Source organism: Suncus etruscus, chromosome 2 (genome assembly GCF_024139225.1).
Source record: "Suncus etruscus isolate mSunEtr1 chromosome 2, mSunEtr1.pri.cur, whole genome shotgun sequence".
Lineage (NCBI taxonomy): Eukaryota > Metazoa > Chordata > Mammalia > Eulipotyphla > Soricidae > Suncus > Suncus etruscus.
In genome coordinates, this window is record NC_064849.1 from 882,448 (window position 1) to 902,658 (window position 20,211).

Genomic DNA, 20,211 nt, shown 5'->3' on the forward strand with positions numbered 1-20,211 from the left:
CTGTGCCTGGCAGTCACTCGGGAGAGAAAGTCAGTGGTGCAGGGGTTCTGGAAGGAATTCCTAAGTCAAGGGCCGGGGCTGGGGTCAGAGCCGGCCAGCTTGTCTCCCGCACCCCCTGGCCTCTGGGGTTTCAACTTACGTACAGGCCGCCAGTGGTCCGAGAAGCCCTTGCGCAGGAAAATGCAGGCAGGGCCCAGCAGGCTTTGCACGAGCGAGCAATTGGGGGTCAGTGCCAGGAGTGGTCCTGGGGGCTCCCCGGGGTCCACCAGTCCCTCGTGCTCTGGCTCTGGGCAGCGCTGGGCGGCGGCTGCACGGCTGCCTCCGTCCTCCTGGCGAATCTTCCTCAGCAGCGCAAATGCAAGAGAGGGGCGCTGTCACCTTCCCGCGCAGCCTGGCTCCGGGTCCCGAGTCCCCAGAGTCCCCCAGGGCTCAGCGTCCACCGGTGCAAGGCTGGCAGGGCAGCGAGTGGGCGCCATGAACGATGCCACCTGCGATCCTTGACCAAAGTGGAGCTCCAGCGAGAGCGGCGTGATGGACACGTGCTGCAGAGCGCGAGCGGTTGACGGGACACAGGCAAACAGCCACATACGTACAACATACATGATCACACATGCTGTAGGAGCTCACTGGTGTGTGTGTGTGAGAGGCCTGCTAGATGCAGGCTTCTGTGTCCTTTCTAGCACTAACAGGGTGGTCTGGAGTGACAGCTCAGAGGGAAAGGCGTTTGACTTGTGAGCGGCTGACCAGGGTTCGATTCCTGGCATCCCATGTGATTCCCCGAGCCTGCCAGGAGAGAGTTCTGATCACAGAGCCTAGAGTAACCCGTGAGCGCCACTGGGTGTGGCCCAGAAGCCAAAATTCGCCCCCTGTCCCCCAGAAAAGACTAACAGGAAACATCCTTCCCCAGGGGCCCCAGAATCTTTGTGCAGTGCCCAGGCTGAACTGGACTGGAATGCAGACTGGTCTCTCAGGCCGAGCCATGTCCCCAGGGAGGGCCAGGGGAGGACAGTGAGAGCCAAAGCCCAAAAAGCAGTCTCAGGGGGTGGGCAAGGCTGTAGGGGGCCACCAGGAAGGACCCCCGGGGCTCAGGAAAGAGCAGGCTCTGAAGCCAGCCTACCACTCCAGGGCAGCCTTTCAGCCTTACACGAAACACGGAACCTCCCCATTCAGGGCCCCCCTCAAGCCAACCCAAGCACTCCAAAGTGGGGAGCACCCCCCCCCAGTGGCTCCCGCCTCGCTGCCTCCCGGCCTAAGCGTCCGGGCCTGGTCTCCGCTGACCAAATATAGTCGTGCTCCCAGGCCCCAGCCCAGTCTCCCGGCTGCCCTACAGTAGTTCCCATGCAGATATAAAAAGGGCAGCATGGGGGGCTGGAGAGAGAGCACAGCGGCAGACCCAGGATGGATGTGGGTTCAATTCCCAGCATCCCATATGGTCCCCCTGAGCCTGCCAGGAGCGATTTCTGAGCACAGAGTCGGAGTAACCTCTGAGAGCCACTAGGTGTGGCCCAAAAACAGAAAGAAAGAAAGGAAGAGAAAGAGAGAGAGAGAGAGAGAGAGAGAGAGAGAGAGAGGGAGAGAGAGAGAGAGAGAAAGAGAGAGAGGGAGGGAGGGAGGGAGGGAGGGAGGGAGGGAGGGAGGGAAGAAAGGAAGGAAGGAAGAAAGAAAGAAAGAAAGAAAGAAATAAAGAAAGAAAGAAAGAAAGAAAGAAAGAAAGAAAGAAAGAAAGAAAGAAAGAAAGAAAGAAAGAAAGAAAGAAAGAAAGAAAGAAAGAGGAAGGAAGGAGGAAGCAAACAAACAAACAAACATGGGAAGCAGCCCCTCACCACAGCCAGCCCTGACATGACCTCCTCTTCCAGCCTGGAGGTCCCCCCTAAGCTTGGTTGCTACACCACCCGCATCTCAGAGACCACAATGGGAGAAAAAAACAGCCAGGATGAGGAGGAATGCATTTATTGGTGGGCCCCTCACCTAGAGCTGCAGACACTGCCCCCTACATCCTGTGGCTGCCCTTGACACCCACATCCTCTGCATCTGACAGCCGCTCACGGACACCCCAAGATGCGGGCTCTGGTCCTCCAGAAACACCTCCCGTGTCTCACCTCCCCCTTTGGGGCACCTGCTCCCCAAGCTGCTCCTAGGCTTCCTTCCAACTTCTAAGTCGCCTCCAGGAAGGAGGGGCACCCTGGATTTTTTGCTTTTTGGGCTGCACCCACTGCACTCAGGGGTTACTCCTGGCTCTGCTCAGGAATCACTCCTGGCGGGCTTGGAGAGCCCAATGGGATGCCGAGGATCGAACCCAGGTCAGCCACGTGCAAGACGAAGCCCCTCCCTGCTGTGCTGTCACTCGGGCCCTGGACCCAGGTTCTTGGGGTGAAGTTCCTCAGCCCGAGAGTCATGAGGGCAAGCAGGGTTGGTCTTAGGGCCTCTTAGCCTTTGAGGAATGTGGGAACAGTCCCCAGGCAGGGCAGCACCCCTCTTCCCACACACAGGAGAAAAAACTCGATGGAGATAATTTTGGGGAGCAGCTTTTCCGGTCTCTGGTCTGACTCTCCTCCAATTGGTTCAGAGCAACCTGGAGGAGGGAGTTGTCCAGGAAGGCAGTTTAGGGGGCCGGAGCAATAGCACAGCAGTAGGGCATTTGCTTTGCATCTGGACAACCTAGGTTCCAGTCCCGGCATCCCATATGTTCCCCCAAGCCAGCCAGGAGCGATTTCTGAGCGCAGAGCCAGGAGAAAATCCCCGAGTGCCACCAGGTATAGCCCAAAAACAAATTAAAAAAGAAAGAGGGGCCAAAGCAGTGGCGCTAGAGGTAAGGCATCTGCCTTGCAAGCGCCAGCCTAGGATGGACAGCGGTTTGATCCCCCAGCATCTCATATGGTCTCCCCAAGCCAGGAGCGATTTCTGAGCACATAGCCAGGCCAAAAAAAAAAAAAAAGAAAAAGAAAAAGAAAAGAAAAGAAAGAAAAAAGAAAAGAAAGAAAGGCAGTTTAGGGGGCCAAGTCGGGCTGTGTGACCTCAGGCAGACCATGTCCCCTCTCTGGGCTGCGGCTGCCTTTCCTGCTGCCGGGACGGGCCGAGAGCCGGGGAGCGGAGGATGGGCGCTGGAAAGAACCACAGGAGCCGGCGCGGTGGGCCAAGCGCAGAGCCCTGGGGTTGCCATGGAGATGCCAATGATGAGACAGCGGTGATGACAGTGACGGGGAGAGGCAGGAGATGCTGGGGGCCAGAAGGCATCGGCGCAGAGGGCGTGGGAGGACGTTTGCCAGTCACGAGAGAAGGGGCCAGGATGGAGGGCCTGGATCCGGGATGCAGGCCCCTGCAGTGGCGGCCGGACGTGGGGACGTGGGGACTTTCCACGGCTTCTCTGGAGCTTCATTTTTTGTCTTTGGGTCATGCCCGGAGGCGCTCAGAAGTCACTCCTGGCAGGCTCTGGGAACCATAAGGGATGCTGGGAATCAAACCTGGTTGTCCTAGGTCAGTCTCGAGCAAGGCAAATGCCCCACCACTGTGCTATGTCTCCGACTTTGGAGCTTAATCTTTTTTTTTTGGGGGGGGGGTCCCACCCAGCAGCGCTCAGGGGTTCCTCTGGGCTCTAAGTTCAGAAATCGCTCCTGGCAGGCTCAGGGAACCTATGGGATGCCGGATTCAAACCACCATCCTTCCGCATGCAAGGCAAATGTCCCACGTCCTACCTCCGTGCTATCTCGCCAGCCCCTGGAGCTTAATCTTAACTGCAGGGCACTAAAGCACCTCAGGAGGTTGCTGCCCTTCTCCTGGGCCTTGAGGGTGCCCCACTGTTGGCCTCTGCCCCGTCCAGTGCCAGGAGCAAACACTGTCTCTAGGCTGTCCCTGGTGACAGGTGGGCAGCAGCCACAGTGGGCTAAGAGCCAGAGGGAGTGGTCCCCGCACTGCAGGGCCACCCAGGAGTGGCACGAGTCAGCGGCAGCATTCCGAGAGGGAAGGAGGCACCGTTCTGGAATCTGTGGAAATGGGACAACGTGGGGGTTGGTGGGGGAGGGCAGCCTTGCCTCAGGGGAAAACAAACGCCAGAACCTGGCTCTGGGCTTAAGGCCACCGCTGCTTCTGGCCGACCCTTATCTCGAGGGCTTTTTCTCTAGAAAACACTAAGGGCACAGGGGGGGCCAACACGAGTTCCATCTCCAGTATCTCATAGGATCCCCCGAGCCTGCCAGGAGTAGTTTCTGAGCACAGAGCCAGGAGGAAGCCCTGAGTACTGCTCAAAAATTAAAAAGAGAAAAAAGAGGGTCCGGAGAGATAGCACAGCGGCTTTTGCCTTGCAAGCAGCCGATCAGGACCAAAGGTGGTTGGTTCAAATCCCGGTGTCCCATATGGTCCCCTGTGCCTGCCAGGAGCTATTTCTGAGCAGACAGCCAGGAGGAACCCCTGAGTACCGCCGGGTGTGGCCCAAAAACCAAAAAATAAATAAATAAATAAATAAATAAAATAAAATAAAAAAAAATAAAAAGAGAAAAAAGAAACCCTCCGGAAGAACTCCTGGGAGGGGGACTGGAGAAACAGTCGAGCAGGGAAGGCGCTTGCCTGGCACTTGGCTGAGGAGACTTGATTCCCAGCACCTCCTAGAGTCCCCCGAGCACCATTTGGACTGATTCCTGAGCACAGAGCCAGGAGTAAGCCTGAGCACTGCTGGGTGCAGCCCCCCAAAACCAAGCAAATTCAATTAGCTTGATATAAAGGAATTCCCGGGTGGAGCATAAGCGCCCAGGCACGGCAAGGATGCAGCAATTCAAGGAAAAATATCACCACATTATCCCCTATTAGCATAAAGACCGGGAGGGACACTGGGTGCCGTCATTTCACACCGTTTCATTTCCGGCTGATGCTGCGGTCTCGACCTGTCCTGTCCATGTGCCTTTGTCTCTTTATTTTTTAATTTTTTTTAAGACTTTTTGGTTTTGGGGTCACATAAGGTGGCACTCAAGGGTTTCTTCTGGATCTGTGCTCAGAAATCGTTGCTGGCAGGCACGAGGAACCATATGGGATGCCGGGGATTGAACCTGGGTCAGTCCTGGGTCCGTCTGTATGCAAGGCAAATGCCCTACCACGGTGCTATCACTCTAGCCCCTCCTTTGTCCCTTTAACCCCTTTTCAGGGGCTCAGGAGAAGACTGGTTGGACTTGGCTGAGCGAGCACTCATGCATCCCAGGCAGTGAGCAAAGTCAGTGCCCGCCCAGGCTGGCTTGGACAGTCCCCCGGGATAGGAGATGCCAGTAGGTTTTTTCGTTTGTTTGCTTGTTTTTGCTTTTTGCGCTACACTTGGTGATGCTCCTGGCTCTGCGCTCAGAAATCGTTCCTGGCTAGGGGGACCATATGGGACGCTGGGGGATCGAACCACGGTCCGTCCTAGGTTAGCGCGTGGGAGGCAGAGGCAGAGGCAGATGCCTTACTGCTTGTGCCACGGCTCCGGCCTTGCCAGTAGTTTTACTTGCTGAAGAAGGAACTGAGGCACAGAGAGGCGAATCTCTTGCCCTCAACGCCACAGGACGAGAGTGCTCAAGGGGAGGTAGGCTGCTAGGCTGGAAGGCCACGTGTCTTGTTTGATTGCGTTCTTCAAGCTCTGAACTTATTTCCCTCTCATCACATTCCTCGTTGATTTGGTCGAGTTCTTCAAGCTCTGGATCTCTCCTTCCCTCCCCTCTTCCTCCTTTCCTCTCTCTCCTCTCCCCTCCTCTGCTCTCTCTTCCCCTCTCCTTTCCTCTCTCTTCGGTCTCTGGGCCTCTAGAGCAATGGTTTTCAACTCTCAGTCTGCAGACCCATCAAAAAGATTGATACCCTACTCCACACCCAAAAATAAATAAATAAAAAAGAGAGATTGGGGGCCCGGAGAGATAGCACAGCGGCGTTTGCCTTGCAAGCAGCCGATCCAGGACCAAAGGCGGTTGGTTCGAATCCCGGTGTCCCATAGGGTCCCCCGTGCCTGCCAGGAGCCATTTCTGAGCAGACAGCCAGAAGTAACCCCTGAGCACCGCCGGGTGTGGCCCAAAACCCAAAGAGAGAGAGAGAGAGAGAGAGAGAGAGAGAGAGAGAGAGAGAGAGAGAGAGAGAGAGAGAGACTGAAGCTAGAGAGATGGAAAAAAAGGGGTGTGTGGAATGATAGCACAGTGTAGGGTGTTTGCCTTGCACGAGGCCAACCCAGGACAAACCTGGGTTCGATTCCTGACATCCCATAGGGTCCCCCAAGCCTGCCAGGAGCGTTTTCTGAGCGTAGAATCAGGAGGAACCCCTAAGCACTGCTGGTGTGACTCAAAAACCAACCCCCTCAAAAAAAAAAAGACTGGGAATAGATTTGACCTGCAGGTGGCCCAGGTTTGACCCTCCCGAACTACCGACAGCAGCCACAGTCCCGCACAGACCTAAGAATGCCCCACCCCACCCCCAAGCTCACGGATAACAGGGTCACAAGCCTCTGCTCCGGATTAATTCAGATCAGTTTCCGCTTCTCTGCCCAGCTGAGGCCGGCGCTGTGGCAAGCCTCCCCCAAGGAAATGACAGAGCGTTGGAAGGGGGGGGGGATCCCCGCAGAAGACACCAGGAACGAAAGAAGGAAGGAACAATGAGAATGAAAAGGGATTTGCAGGGGCCGGAGAGATAGCACAGCGGTAGGGTATTTGCCTTGCATGCAGCCAACCCAGGACAGACCTGGTTCGATTCCCAAATGGTCCCTTGGGCCAGGAGCAATTTCTGAGTGCAGAGCCAGGAGTAACCCCTGTTACTTTGCCGGGTGTGGCCCAAAATCCCGAGGGGGGAAAGAAGGGATTTGCATCGAGGAAGGCAACAGCGACAAAGTACCCTCATGTCCAACCCAGTAGGCCCCAAAACTGGCCAGTCCAACAGACACAGAACAAGGAGGGTCGAGGTAGGGGGCCATTAGCTAACCGGAGACTTTCCTGGGGTCACTGAGCTGAGAGCAGCGAGTTCCCCATCTGGGAAATGAAAGAACTGAAGGCAAAGCTCCCCCAACCTGCCCCCCCTTCAGTTCCTCCTATGGCTCCAGCCAGAACCACAGCAGCAAAATTCTTCCCAAGAGCCCAGACCCAGGGAGGCGCTTGGGGTCATTTGCGTTCCAGAGAGAAAGGGACCTAGCAGAGAAGCAATCAGTCCCGGAGAGACAGCGTGGGGTGGGGGTCCTGGGCACCACATTCTAGTTCTCTAGCGCTTCTCCCAGGCCCTGAGCTCGGTGCAACTGTGCAATTTTGTTTTGGGGCCACACCCGGCGGCGGCGGCGCTCAGGATTTACTCCTGGCTCTGTGCTCAGAAGTTGCTCCTGGCAGGCTCAGGGACCATATGGGATGCCAGGGATCAAACCCAGCTCCATCCTGGATCGGCAGCATACAAGGCAAATGCCCTACTGCTGTGCTATTGCTGCGGCCCCAGATTGTGCAATTCTGACCCACACTCGGCCCAGCGAGGAGAGCTGGAGACAGCCTGTCTGGTTCTTTCCTGAGCGGTGGGATCTACCACTAACACCCACAGCTCAGAAGGCTTGGGGCCAGCAGGGAGAGTGGGGGCACCCATCGAAGTGGACGATGTCCTTGGTTTATACGAAGCCCAGAACACACGCCCTGTCCGATGCTGCCAGTCCACGGGGCCTGTCCCCTCCTTCCCTTCCTAAGGCCCCGTACTTCTCCTTTGGCTCAGAAGCTCAGAGACTCTATTTCCCAAATCTTTTTTAATTTTTGTTTTTGCTTTTTTGGGGGCCAAACCCTAGTGGTGCTCAGAGGTTACTTCAGGCTCTGTACTCAGAAATCACCCCTGGCTTGGGGGCCCATATGGGATTGTACCCACATCTGTCCTGGGTCAGCAGCATGCAAGGCAAGCACCCTACCACTGTGCTACCACTCTGGCCCCTATTTCCCAAATCCTGCGTGCAAATGCCCCATGGCCCCCCCTCCCCACCACCCTGGGCCTAATGGCAACTTCATCTCTGAGCCCAGGGAGGAAGGAAAGCATGATGGGAAATGGGGCATCACTACAGATAGACACTCTGCCAGGGTCAAGCTTCGAAGGGCTCCTTCCCCAAGCCCAAATCTGGGATCCCCCCAGGAGGGCCAGAGACCCCATCCCCAAGCCCTCCCAGTCTCAGGATCTCTAGAAACGTACCTTCCTGGAGAGACTTCTCAGAGGAGCCTTGACACAATTGCCCATCCTAAGCAGAGGCAGCTCCTTGCGGGGTGCTCGGGTCCATGGAGGGGGTGCGGGGAGGGGAGCTGAGTCTTGGCTGCGCTCTCTCTGAAGGCCCCAGTCTGAGCCCTCACTCTTGCAGCTGGCTTCGTGTGTGTGTGTGTGTGTGTGTGTCTGTCTGTCTGTCTGTCTGTCTGTCTGTCTGTGTCTGTGTCTGTGTCTGTGTCTATGGGTTGAATTTTCTAAGCACTTTCTTGAGGTGCAGTAAGCAGGCGACGGAGAGCGCAGGGCAAAGAGAAAAATAAAAATTCACCAGGATTGCTGAGAGCAGATTAGAGCTGTGCCCCCACCCCACCCCCAGATCATTCCCCTTCAGCCAGGCCCCTCCTCTCCCTCGGCCATATCTGCAGTGGGGGAGAGGTCAGCCAGACTGGAGAGCAGCTGCCGCTGAGAAATAGGACAGCGGACACAGAAGGCAGAGTTGGCTAGTCTGGGCTCCCCAAAATCGGGGTGTATCTTCTGGCTCCCATGAGTGCAGACACACGCATGCACGTGCGCACACACACACACATACACATACACACACACACACACACACAGGCACACAGACATAGACACACATCTGATCCTCGAGATCCAGTGACATTGGGGTCACACGCTTGTCCCGGTCCACTGACGTGGGTGGGACTTCCCGGTGCCACTCGAGTCCTTCCAGCAGCTCCTCCTGCTCCCTCGGTGGACTGTGGGGTCTCTGGGCCCACGAGGATCAGAGAGGCCGGCCCAAATCAAAACTGGAACCGTGTCCTTTGCTTTCTCCTGCAAGGCCCTGGTAGTGGCCTGGGGCTCCAGGGACACTCTGTGATCAAGCTGTTTTCAAGGTCCCATAGCTGAAACTGGTGGGTGACAGACACTTCCTCGAAATTCCCGTTTTGGGGGGATCCCAGCTCCAGTCTGAGAGGTCATACTTAAAATTTACACACACACCAGCCAGAAAGGTAGTATCCAGTTCTAATGCTTCCCAACAGGGGTGAGAGGGAGGAAAGGGAGGGAAAGAGAGAGGGAAAGAGAGAGAGAGAGAGAGAGAGAGAGAGAGAGAGAGAGAGAGAGAGAGAGAGAGAGAGAGTTGGGGAGCCCAACGCATGACCCTTCCATTGAGGGTCAACCCTTCAGTTGAGAGACTGAAAATTCTCAAAGTCCAGGGATCCCCTCCTAGGAACTTTCCAGCTGGCTTTGGGGATCGGTCCAAAGTCCTGTAAGGAGCCGGAAGAGATGGGTGCCTGGTCCCGAAGTGGCCAGTTGGTCGAGTGGTCCCTGGCCAGCTCTCGATTCCACCGGTGCTGACCAGGGTACATTGGAGAAGTTCATCCGCAGCCTTGTTTGGGTCAAACCTCTCCAAGGATGGGGGTACGGAGAAGGAGGGCCCCCCCCCCAGAGGCCAAAGGATAAGTCTGGGAAAGGAACGTTGGCGCCGAGGGACAGGAAGTGGACTGCCCGCCCCCGGGAGCTGGCTTGGGAAAGGGAGCCAGCTGCCAACATAAGCACCTTCTTTAGAGTCCTGCTCCCCAGAAAGAAAGAGGGGTGGCAAGGCACTGCCTGGGCCCGAGGCTGACCAGGGCAAGGGGCTCAGTGGACGGAAGGAGCTGGAGGCTAAGCATGGCCGTGCTGGGCTCTGCCTGCTCCTTCCTGACGCTCACTTTCCCTCCGAGAAAAGTCGAAAGATGGAATTTCCCCCACTCGCTTCCAAGCCTTCGTGGGAAAGTGCGTGGCACAGCCGAGGCATAGGAGACAAACCATTGGCAGGAGCTGAAGAAAGGCCCCGGAGCTGGTGTGGAGACCAGGCCTGGAGCTGAGACCTGCACAGGCAGTGGGGGCAACCAGGCCTGCATTCAGGCAGGTGGGCACGAGCTTCAACCACCCCACTCATCCGCTTGCTGGTGAAGGCGACGAAGAGGGACAAGAGTGAGGGTGAGAGGCAGAGGGATCCGACTTCATCTGCGCAGAGGTGGGCCGGAGTGGTAGCACAGCGGGAGGGCACTTGCCTTGCACAACCCAGAAAGAACCCAGGTTCCATCCCTGGCATCCCATCTAGTCCTCGAGCCTGCCAGGGGCAATTTCTGAGTGCAGAGCCAGAAGGAAACCCTGAAAGCTGCAAGGTGTAGCCCACCCCCCCCCCCAAAAAAAAGTGCCCAGAGGTTCCCAAACCGTCTCTGCGACTGCGAGAAACAAAATCTTGCAGAAAAAGACCACCAGAAAAAAAAAAATCCAGGGTTAGAAAGTACAGTGGGGAGGACATTGTTTGCTTTGAATGTAGCCAACCGGGTTTGATCCCGGGCACCCCAAATGGTTCCCCCAAAACTGAGTTTTGGTGTAGTAATTCCTGAGCTCAGAGTCTGAGTTTAACTCTAACCCACCCTGTGATCCCCAAAACCAACCAAACAGAAACAACAAATTATCCAGAACCCCACTCAGCCCCCCCCCCCCCATCTACCTTCTTTAAGTGAACAGAAAGAAAGTGGCAGGACCAGAGCAGTAGCACAGGGGGAGGGCATTTGCCTTGTACGCGACCAGCCCGGGTTCGATCCCCAGCATTCCACAAGGCCCCCAAAGCCTGCCAGGAGTAATCCCTGAGTGCAGAGCAGGAGGGACCCCTGCTAACTGCTGGGCATGGCTCCCAACAAACAAAGACCAGAAAGTACCTCCTTGTAATCGCACGCAATCTACCTACCAGCACCCCCCAATTGTTCCAGTGCCCTGGGGGGCTGATACAGCTCACTTCAAGAACCACAGTTTTGGGGTCGGAGAGATAGCATGGAGGTAGAGCGTTTGCCTCGCATGCAGAAGTGTGGTGTACCCCAAGACCCGCCCATATCTGGGAGGAGTTTTGGGAACCGGATAATAGGTGTAACTACCTGCAAGACCTCCCATTTCTGGGAGGGGTCTGAACCGGATAGTAGGTGTAACTTTACCTGCAAGCCCCTCCCATTCCTGGGAGGGGTTTGGAAAAAGGTAGATAAGGCTGGGACCAAGGGAATTCGGCCCTTTTGGCTCTTTGCCCTTTTTGCCGTTTCTCTCTTGGCCCGGCTTGGCTTCCTGGCTTTTGGATCTTTGGGCCGCATGGAGCCCAAAGGGAAGATGGCTAACAGGAGATAAGATGCAGGGCTAGCATAATATAGCTGAATGCTTAAAAGGTTGACATAGGCCACACACCTGTGGTGGCTAGGGCATAAATAAAGATGATTCTTCCTGAAGCCTGCGTGTGAGTGAGTCTTGATTACGCCGACTACCTGGGCCTGGAACTTGCCAGCTGGATGGGGGATGAAGCCACGTGGCTGGGGCCTAAGCACAAAGGCCTCCATCCACCGCCATCCAGCCCCATCGTTAATTATTTAATGCAACACAGAAGGACGGTGGTTCGAATCCCGCATCCCATAGGGTCCCCTGAGCCTGACAAGAGCATTTTCTGAACGTAGAGCCAGGAATAACTCCTGAATACTGCCGGGTGTGACCCAAAAACAAAAACCAAAACCAAAAAAACTCACAGGTTTGGGAGGTCAGAGATAGGGAAAAAAAGGGGGGCGGGCAGGAAATAAAATCTAGAAAAATCCACCATTTACAGACTCTTGAAGAGTTAGGGCTCAGCAGGGGCTCCGGCAGGTGGGGCCTGGGGAACCTCAAACCTCTGGGCATAAGCTCAGCCCACTGGAATTCACTAGCTGCTTCTTGCAGAGGTTGGGGAATGGGCATCTGGGTTCCAATTCCGAATTCCTGTGAGCAAACCCCCAGATGCTGTGGATTCTCAGGGGATGATGTTTGGGAAGGGCGGGTCACTCTCACTGGCTTCCCAGTGCTCATTCGGCAGAGACGGGAAGGCAGGCTCGGGTTCAAATCTTTTGTTGGGTTGGTTGATTGTGTTTTTTTTGGGGGTGGCTGTCGGCATTGCCAAGCAAATGTTTGTGGGTTACTTACTCTGGCTGGCTTCTGCTCTCAGGATCACTCACTCTAAGAGGCCACCCACGTGTGGGCCGGAGAGATAGCACAGTGGTAGGAAGTTGGTGCTTGCACACGGAAGACCCAGTGAATGACCCGAGTTTGATCCGACATCCCAGTTTGGGTCCCCCTTAGCCTGCCAGGAGAGATTCTGAGCGCAGAGGACTGCTGGGTGTAGCCCAAAAAGAAAAGAAAAAAAAGCCAGACACAGAGCTGCAGTGATGGTCCGCGTGGGGAGGGTGCTTGCCTTGCGTGCAGCCAACCTGGGTTCAATCTCCAGCACCCCGCTATGGTCCCCCAAGTCCAACAGGAGTGACCTCAGAGCCAGGGAGTAAGCCCTAAGGACTGGCTGAGTGTGGCCCCCAAACAGAAACCAAACTATAAACAACAACGACCGGATATAAGGGGCTGGAGAGATAGAACCATGGGAAGGAGCAGATAAGCCAGGTTCGATTCCTGATCCCCGTCACCCGTTAGGGCCTCCCCCGTCCCCTGCCAGGAGCGATCTTGGAGCCCGGAGTCAGGAGTGAGCCCTGAGCACAGCGAAACACAGCGAAAGGCCAGAAGCTGATTCCCACAGGAGCAGGACAGCTGGGTTGACCAGACCTGGTGATTTCTGCCCCCCTGCAGGGCCAGTCCCGGGCATGGCACCTTCGCGACCTTGGGATCTGCTCCGTCCTTGGGTGGGAAAATCACGCTCGCTCGGGGGGAGCCTCATCCGCCTCCAGCGGACCCTAAGTTTGCAGCCACGTGGGGCCGGGAGAGATAGCACAGCGGTAGGGGCGTTTGCCTTGCACGCGGCTGACCCAGGATGGACGCGGGCTCGAGCCCCAGCATCCCATATGGTCCTGCAAGCCCGCCAGTGAGCGATTTTTGAGCGCAGACCCAGAGGAACCCCCTGAGCATCGATAGGCGTGGCCCCCAAACCAAAAGTAAACAAATAAAAGTATTCTCCTACAAAAATGAATTAAAAAAGGTTTGCAGCTAGGGACTCGGGCTTTCTTCCCCGGAGCCTGCTTACAAGGCGTCTTTGGGGCTGGTGGGTGGGAGATCTGAGGGACAGAGGGGCAGGATCAACCTTCCACAGACAGGGGCGGAAAAGACTTCTCTGGGGCAGCACAGCACAATCAGGGACCCCCGGTGCCCCTTCCCACGACTGTGAGGCCGAAGCCTCTTGGCCCCCAAAGTCACACTCCGAGTGGAGTCATCAGATCAGCAGCCCGAGCAGGCTAAAACCGTCGCTGATTACTCCTGATTAGCCCGGCTTCGGCCCAGATCGGTTCCGAGGCAGCACTTGCAGTTGGACGACGGCCAGCAGAAGAGACACTCTCCGCCTGCAGGTAAAAGCCAGAATCTCCAGCAGAAGGGGAACCACACGTAGGGGGGCTGGCTGCCCCCCAAGACACACCACACCAGCAAGGCGAGGCCCTAGAATTCATCACTGGCTGGCCACTGACTGACCTTGTGGCCTTTGCACAAACCACGTCCACTTTCTCGAACCCGCTTCTTCATCTCTGCGGGGTTGGACATCAACTTTTGCCTGTGGCCTGGAGATGTGATTATTGGGAAAGATCTGAACAGTTGGCAGGTGGGTTTTTATATTTATTTTTGGTTTTTGGGTCACACCCGGCAGCCCTCAGGGGTTCCTCCTGGCTCTAGGCTCAGAAATCGCCCCTGGCAGGCACAGGGGACCATGTGGGATGCTGGGATTCGAACCACTGTCCTTCTGCATGAAAGGCAAACGCCTCACCTCCATGCTATCTCTCTGGCCCCTAGACCTAGGTTTTAAGTCCTGTTTCTTTTCCAAAATAGTAGCCGCAAAAGAACATACTAGGGGACTCTCACCAAATTGCCAAGAAAAATCTTTCCCTTTTGTGGGGGGGTTGGTTTGGGGGTCTCACCTGCAGCACTCAGGGGTTACTCCTGACTCTGAGCTCAGTAATTGCTCCTGGCAGGCTTGGGGGTCCGTATGGGATGGCGGGTATCAAACCCGGGTCCATCCCAGGTTGGCAACATGCAAGGCAACGCCCTATCACTGTGCTATCGCCATGAGTGATTTCTGAACACAGAGCCAGGAGTAACCACTGAACACAGCCATGGTGTGGCCTGAAAACGAACAAACAAACAAAATCATAAGGACTCTGCAGCCCAGAGGTAACCAACATCATTCATTCATTCATTCACTCATTTATTTCTGTTTTGGGCTGGTGCTTCTTTTTCTAGCCACACCTGGTGTATTCAGGTCCCCATCTTGCCCTGTGTTCAGGGGTCCCTCCTGGCATGGCTGGGTGAACATGTGAGGTACCAGGGATTGAACCCAGGCCCGCCATGTGCAAGACAAGTGCCTTACCCACTGTACTCTCTCTCTCTCCCCATCCTCTCATTCATTCATTTTCCTGCTCACTGAATTCTATCTTCCTGCTCCACGCAAAGCAGGGAAGGAAGTAGACAGGCAGAGACGGGACAGAGATGAGTCTCAAGCTAGGAAAGGGGGACAGTAAGAAAGGGGGGATGAACAAGGAGAACTGTGGGTTTTGTTCCTATTTGCCTCTTCCAAAGGGCATTTCTTCCTGAGCTAGATGAGGAGTTTCAAAAGTATATATCTGTTTGGGGGGGGGGGGGGTTGGGGCCACACCCGGTGGCCCTTAGGGGTTCCTCCTGGCTCTGCGCTCAGAAATCACTCCTGGCAGGCTCAGGGAACCCTATGGGATGCTGGGGATCGGACCAGGGTCCGTCCTGGGTTGGCCGCGTGCAAGGCTCACGCCTCAGTGCTGTGCTGTAGCTCCGGCCTTGTTGATGCCTGTAGGTGTACCTGAGACCCGGCCCATTCCTGGGAGGGGTCTTGCAATAGGTAGATAAACCCTGGAGCCAGGGGATTAGGCTCTCGGCCCTGCTGCACTCGCTGGCTTTAGGTTCTTGGCCTCTTTTGGTCTTGGACCAGGATGGAGGCCAAAGGGAAGATGGCTGAAAGGGTTACGACGCAGGGTAGCCTAGAATGGCCGAATGCTTGAAAGGTTATGATGTAGGCCACACACATGTGGTGGCTAGGGCATGAATAAAGTTAATGCTTCCTGATGCCTGCCTGTGAGTGAGTTCAATACCGTCGCTTTCCTAAACCCCAGACCCGCCGGTTGATGAGGGTTGCGGAACCACGTGGCCTGGGATGGCAGAGAAAGATCCATCCATCCATCGCCATCCAGCACCATCGTTAATTATTTGATTCTACAGATGCCCTTGGACCATCCGTTCTGCAATTTATTTATTTATTTAGTCAGTTAGTTTCTGGGCCTCATCTGTCAATGCTCAGGGATTACGCCTGGCTCTTTGCTCTTGAATCGCTCCTGGCTGTGCTTGGGGGCCAAAAGGAGCACCAGGGATTGAACCCTGGCCAGCTGCATACAAGGCAATTGCCCTACCCACTCTGCTATCACTCTGGCCCAGCCAGGCCATTTTAGATGATCTTATTTCTTTTTTTTTGGTTTTTCAGGCCACACTCTTTTGATGCTCAGGGGTTATTCCTGGCTATGTGCTCAGAAATTGCCCCTGGCTTGGGGGGGACCATATGGGATGCCGGGGGATCGAACCGTGGTCCTTTCCTTGGCTAGCACTTGCAAGGCAAACACCTTACCTCTAGCGCCACCTCGCCGGCCCCAGATGATCTTATTTCTGAGTTTAGAAACTAGAACGGGGGGGGGGGGTTGGAGAGATAGCACGGAGGTAAGGTGTTTGCCTTGCATGCAGAAGGTCGGTGGTTCGAATCTGGCATCCCATATGGTCCCCTGAACCTGCCAGGAGCGATTTCTAGGCATAGAGCTAGGAGTAACCCCTGAGTGCTGCCAGGTATGACCCCCCCACCAAAAAAAGAAAAAGAAAAAGAAAGAAAGAAACTAGAAGCAGAGAGAGAAAAATCACTGGCCCAAGGTCACGAGGCTGAGGAGGCAAGAGAGCTGGGAAAGGGCGCCCAGTCCTCAAACCACATCTCTCACTGCAGAGAGAAGGGAGGTCCTGGAGATATGGGGGCTCCTAACTGCTCCCCTGTCTTCCATAAAGCCCATCTAAGTGTCTCCAACGTCACTTGGAACACAGTGTAACCCGAATCTATTGTTTTGTGTTTTTTGTTAGTTTGTTTTTGAGCCATACCCAGCAGCTCTCAGGGGTTACTTCTGGCTCTGCACTCAGATATTGCTCCTGACAGGGATGTCGGGGATTGAACCCGGGTCCTTCCCGGGATGTCCGAGTGCAAGGCAAACTCCCTGCCGCAGTGCCCTCACCCTGAATCTATTGTAAGTAGAAACAAGGTCTGACAAGGACCTGGAGCCACAGCACAGCAAGGAGGGCTCTTACCTGGCATGCAGCCGACCTGGGTTCGATCCCTGGCACCCCACTATGGTCTCCTGAGCCAACCAGGAGTGTTCCCTGAGCTCAGATCAGGAGTAAGCCCTGAGCACCTCCAGATATGGCCCCCAATCGAAGGCCGGACAAGTCCTTGAAAGGACTATTAATCAGCCGTACCACCACCACAGGCACAAGGCAGCCTTGTAACGTGCATTTCCATCTGCTCCTTCATCTCCCAAACACCCCCCCAGGGGCTCTGAGGACAAAGAAACACGTTTAAAGAGCCTAAGTAGGGGCCGGAGCCATAGCACAGTGGCAGGGCGTTTGCCTCGCACAGAGCCCACCCCGGATGAACCTGCGTTCCAGCCCCAGCATCCCATAGGGTCCCCTGAGCCTGCCAAGAGTGAGTGACTTCGGAGCACAGCTGGTGTGACCCCCAAAGCCAAGCACCCCCCAAAATCCCTACCCAGGTTCTCTTATAATCAAACCACATTTGGCCCGGGTTTCCTAGGCTCAGAACCCCAGTTCCCCTCTCTTGGTTTTGGCCCGGTTTCTAGAACAGAGCTCTCAGGACAAAAGAAGGGCAGGAAAGACAAAATCCTGGGGGGGGGGGGCTCCAAGTGATGAGAAGGGGACAGATACCCCAGTGCCAGGCCAGGCTTAGCGGCTGGCTGCTGAATTCTCCAAACCCTGCAGTCCAGGCCGGCTCCGGAGCTTCCCGAGGGAGCCGCTAAATATTTGATGGGACCTTTCAGATCGCCCCGACTCAGGTGACCCTGTGACATTTCAGAACGCGGGCGAAGTCACGGGAGGGAGAGAAGCGGTGGCTGGGATGCCTGGAGCGAGGGAAAAACTGGGAAGGGCCCTGCAGAACATGCAGCCTGCCAGCGGGGGTGGGGGAGTGAAGGGGAAACGGATCCGTCCCCAAAGCAGCTGAGCAAGCAGGAAGCGGCCACTTGGGGTCATTAATCACCACGACAGGGCCATGTACGTAAGCGGACCGGTAGGGGCAGGCAGCTGGGTTCGAGCCATAGCATCTCATGCCCCCCCCCCCCCACCCGCACCATCATCGCCACAGACAGTGACGGCTCAGCCCTCAGCGTGGCACCGCAAGTAAGTCCCGAAGCATCTGAATAGTCAGCGGCCGCCTAGGGGGTGCCTGGTCCCCCATGGTTCTGTTTACCGTCTGGCCCCACTCCCTGGCCTGCTCCCCTTCATTCATTCATTCATTCATTGATTCCCAAACTGTGACAGCTAGCTAGCTTCACCCAGCAGCCCGCCCCTCCTTTCCCTTCCTGTGCCCAAATCTCTCCAGTCCTCAGAACTGTCGGAACTGTTGGTTCCGGGGGACTCGGCTAATGAGGGCTCCCGGCAGGAACAAAGCCCCGCGGGGCTGCCCTGTCACCCGGCTCGGGCACTCGGAGCCACCGGATCTGCGAGCAGCTGCCTTCATGTCAGACCTCCCCCGGTCGCCCGCCGCTGCCAAGTAGTATTTCGCAGCAGAGGACGCGCTGAGCCGGGGACACGCACGCACACGCGCGGGGCCTCCTCACGATCCCCGCTGCGGGCGAGGCGCACGCACGGCAGATGCCTGGCACGGCTGCTGCAGGCGCCCTCCCGGCACATGCCAAGCCTCTCCCCGCGGCCCCCGATTCCGCCAGGCCGATGCCGACCGTGCCAGCCCTTCCCAGACCCGCGCGTCGCCCTGGCCCGGAGCTGCGCTGCGCTGCGGCTGGCTGCGGCAGAAGCATTTGCACTCGGACTCTCCGGGTCCAGGCTCCCCAAGTCCGGGCTTGGCCCCGGACTTCCCGGGCTCCCTTCTTGCTGCACAGCCGCGGGGGGTCCTCTGGGGTCAGGCCCCCTCCCACGGCTCGACACCGGCCCAAAGCCGGCCTGGGGCTCCTGGGGGTGGGGGACGACACCCGCGGGCTGCTCTCAGCCTCCCCCAGTCCTCCGCGGCGGCTCTCCGGTCTTGCTGCGCCTCCTTCCAGCTCTCCAAACTTTTTCCAGGTCGAGGGGGGCCACCAGGGCGAACCAGGGGCTCCTCTGTCCCCCTCCCCGGCAAGCCCTTGGCCCCCCGAGAAGCGGTCTCTCAGCACACATCCCCCCAACTCCACCCCTGCGCCAACTCCAGCTGCATCCATCCTCCCCTCCCCGCCTGGGTCCCGGGCGGGCTTGGCCGGCGGCCAGGGGTGGCATCGGTGCCAGCCCTCCGCGCGCCCCTGCCGGAGCCCCGGGGGTGTCCAGCGGGTCCGGCGCGCCCCGGTGCCGGGCCGGGACTGGCTCCTCGGGATGCCCGGGCAGGGCGCGCAGCGCGGAGCGTGGACAGCGCGCGGGGTGCTGAAGCCGGGCGGCGCGCGCGCGGGGCTCGGGGGCTGCGGGGACCGGCGCGGGGGTCCCCGGCGCGGCCCCTTACCTGGCCGAAGGCGGAGCTGAGCATGGGGCGCAGCTGGTGCAGCAGCAGCGGGTCTGCTTCGGACGCGGCGTCCCCGCCCGCCCGGGCGCGCAGCGAGCCCCGGAGGCCGAGCCGGGGCGACCGGCCGGGCGCCCCCGCGTCCCGCCCGCGGGCCGGCGAGGGTCGGGGCGGCGGCGGCTCCCGGGGCCCGCGGCGGCTGCCCCGCGCGCCCTCCTCGCGGGGCGCGGGCCGGCACAGCGGCCGGCGCGAGCTGGGGTCCCCGGAGCGCAGCAGCCCCGCGCCGGGCTCGCGGGCCGGGCCGTGGCGGGGGGCCCGGCCGCCCCCGCCGGCCGCGGCCGTCCGGAGCAGCGACGTCTCGGACTCGCTCTTGGCGAGCTGCGCGCTCATCGCGGCGGGGCCCGGGCGCGCATGGCCCGGCGCGGGGCGCGCGGGGGCCCCGGCGGGCAGGGCGCGGGGCGCGCGGCGGGAGCCCAGCCCCAGGGCGCGCTGCAGGCGGGCGCCGTCCCCCGGCCGCTTCAGGGCGGCCCCGTCGCCGCCGCCCATGTGACAGCCGAGCGCGCTCTCCCCCGCGCCCGCCCGGCCCGGCCCGGCCCGCTCGCCTCGGCCCGGCCCGGCTCGGTTCGGCTCGGCTCGGCTCGGCTCCGCTCGGCGCGGCTCCGCGCGCTCTGGGGACGCGGCGAGGCGGGAGGAGGCGGCGCCGGGCTGTCCCCGGAGATCCCACCCCCGGCTCGGGGCAGGGCGCGCCAGGTACCCCGCCCCGCGCCGCCCCGGTGCGCCCCGCTTCCCGGCTGCCCCTGGCGGCGGCGGAGACGCGAGCGCACCCCGGGATGGGCCGGGCAGGGGAGCGAAGGGAAGGGCAGGGGGCCCCGAGACGCCCGGGCTCCGCCACTCCCGCCTGGGACCCCCGCCCTGGGGGGCCCAACTTGGCAAGCCCCGAGCCTTGAGGCGCGCCGAGCTGGCTGCACGGAGACGGGCAGTGGCGGGGAAGGGCCAGGCCGGTCGCGCAGGCCTCGCCCCACTCCCGGTCTCACGGTGGGGTAGGGGCCCCCGGGAGACCCCTCAGGCCATCCTCGGTTCTCGGGACAAAAGTGACACCGGGGGACATCCGCTGCTGCCGGGTTTTGCGGGGCCTCGTGGCACTGAGGGTCAGGAATGGGCTCCGCTCGGGCCCCGCCTCAGGGTCCCTTCCCTCCTCACTGGCTCAAGGTGTTCGAACCCGAGGAAGGCTCGGGGACCTGGTGGAAACCTCCGATCTCGGCTCCTCCACTTTCCATCTGGGCCTTTTGGGCCTGTGCACTCTCCCCCTGAGCCTA

General features: G+C 58.4%; 1 protein-coding gene across 1 annotated transcript in view; it reads right to left on the reverse strand.

Annotated features, from left to right (window-relative positions):
• CABP1 (calcium binding protein 1) overlaps positions 1-19,441 on the reverse strand; it is a 31,176-nt gene extending 11,735 nt beyond the window's left edge. The window contains exon 1 of the mRNA XM_049767861.1: positions 18,899-19,441. Within this exon, the coding sequence (XP_049623818.1) occupies positions 18,899-19,441 (543 nt within the window). The remainder of the gene's footprint in view (positions 1-18,898) is intronic.
• Between the last annotated feature and the right edge of the window lie 770 nt (positions 19,442-20,211).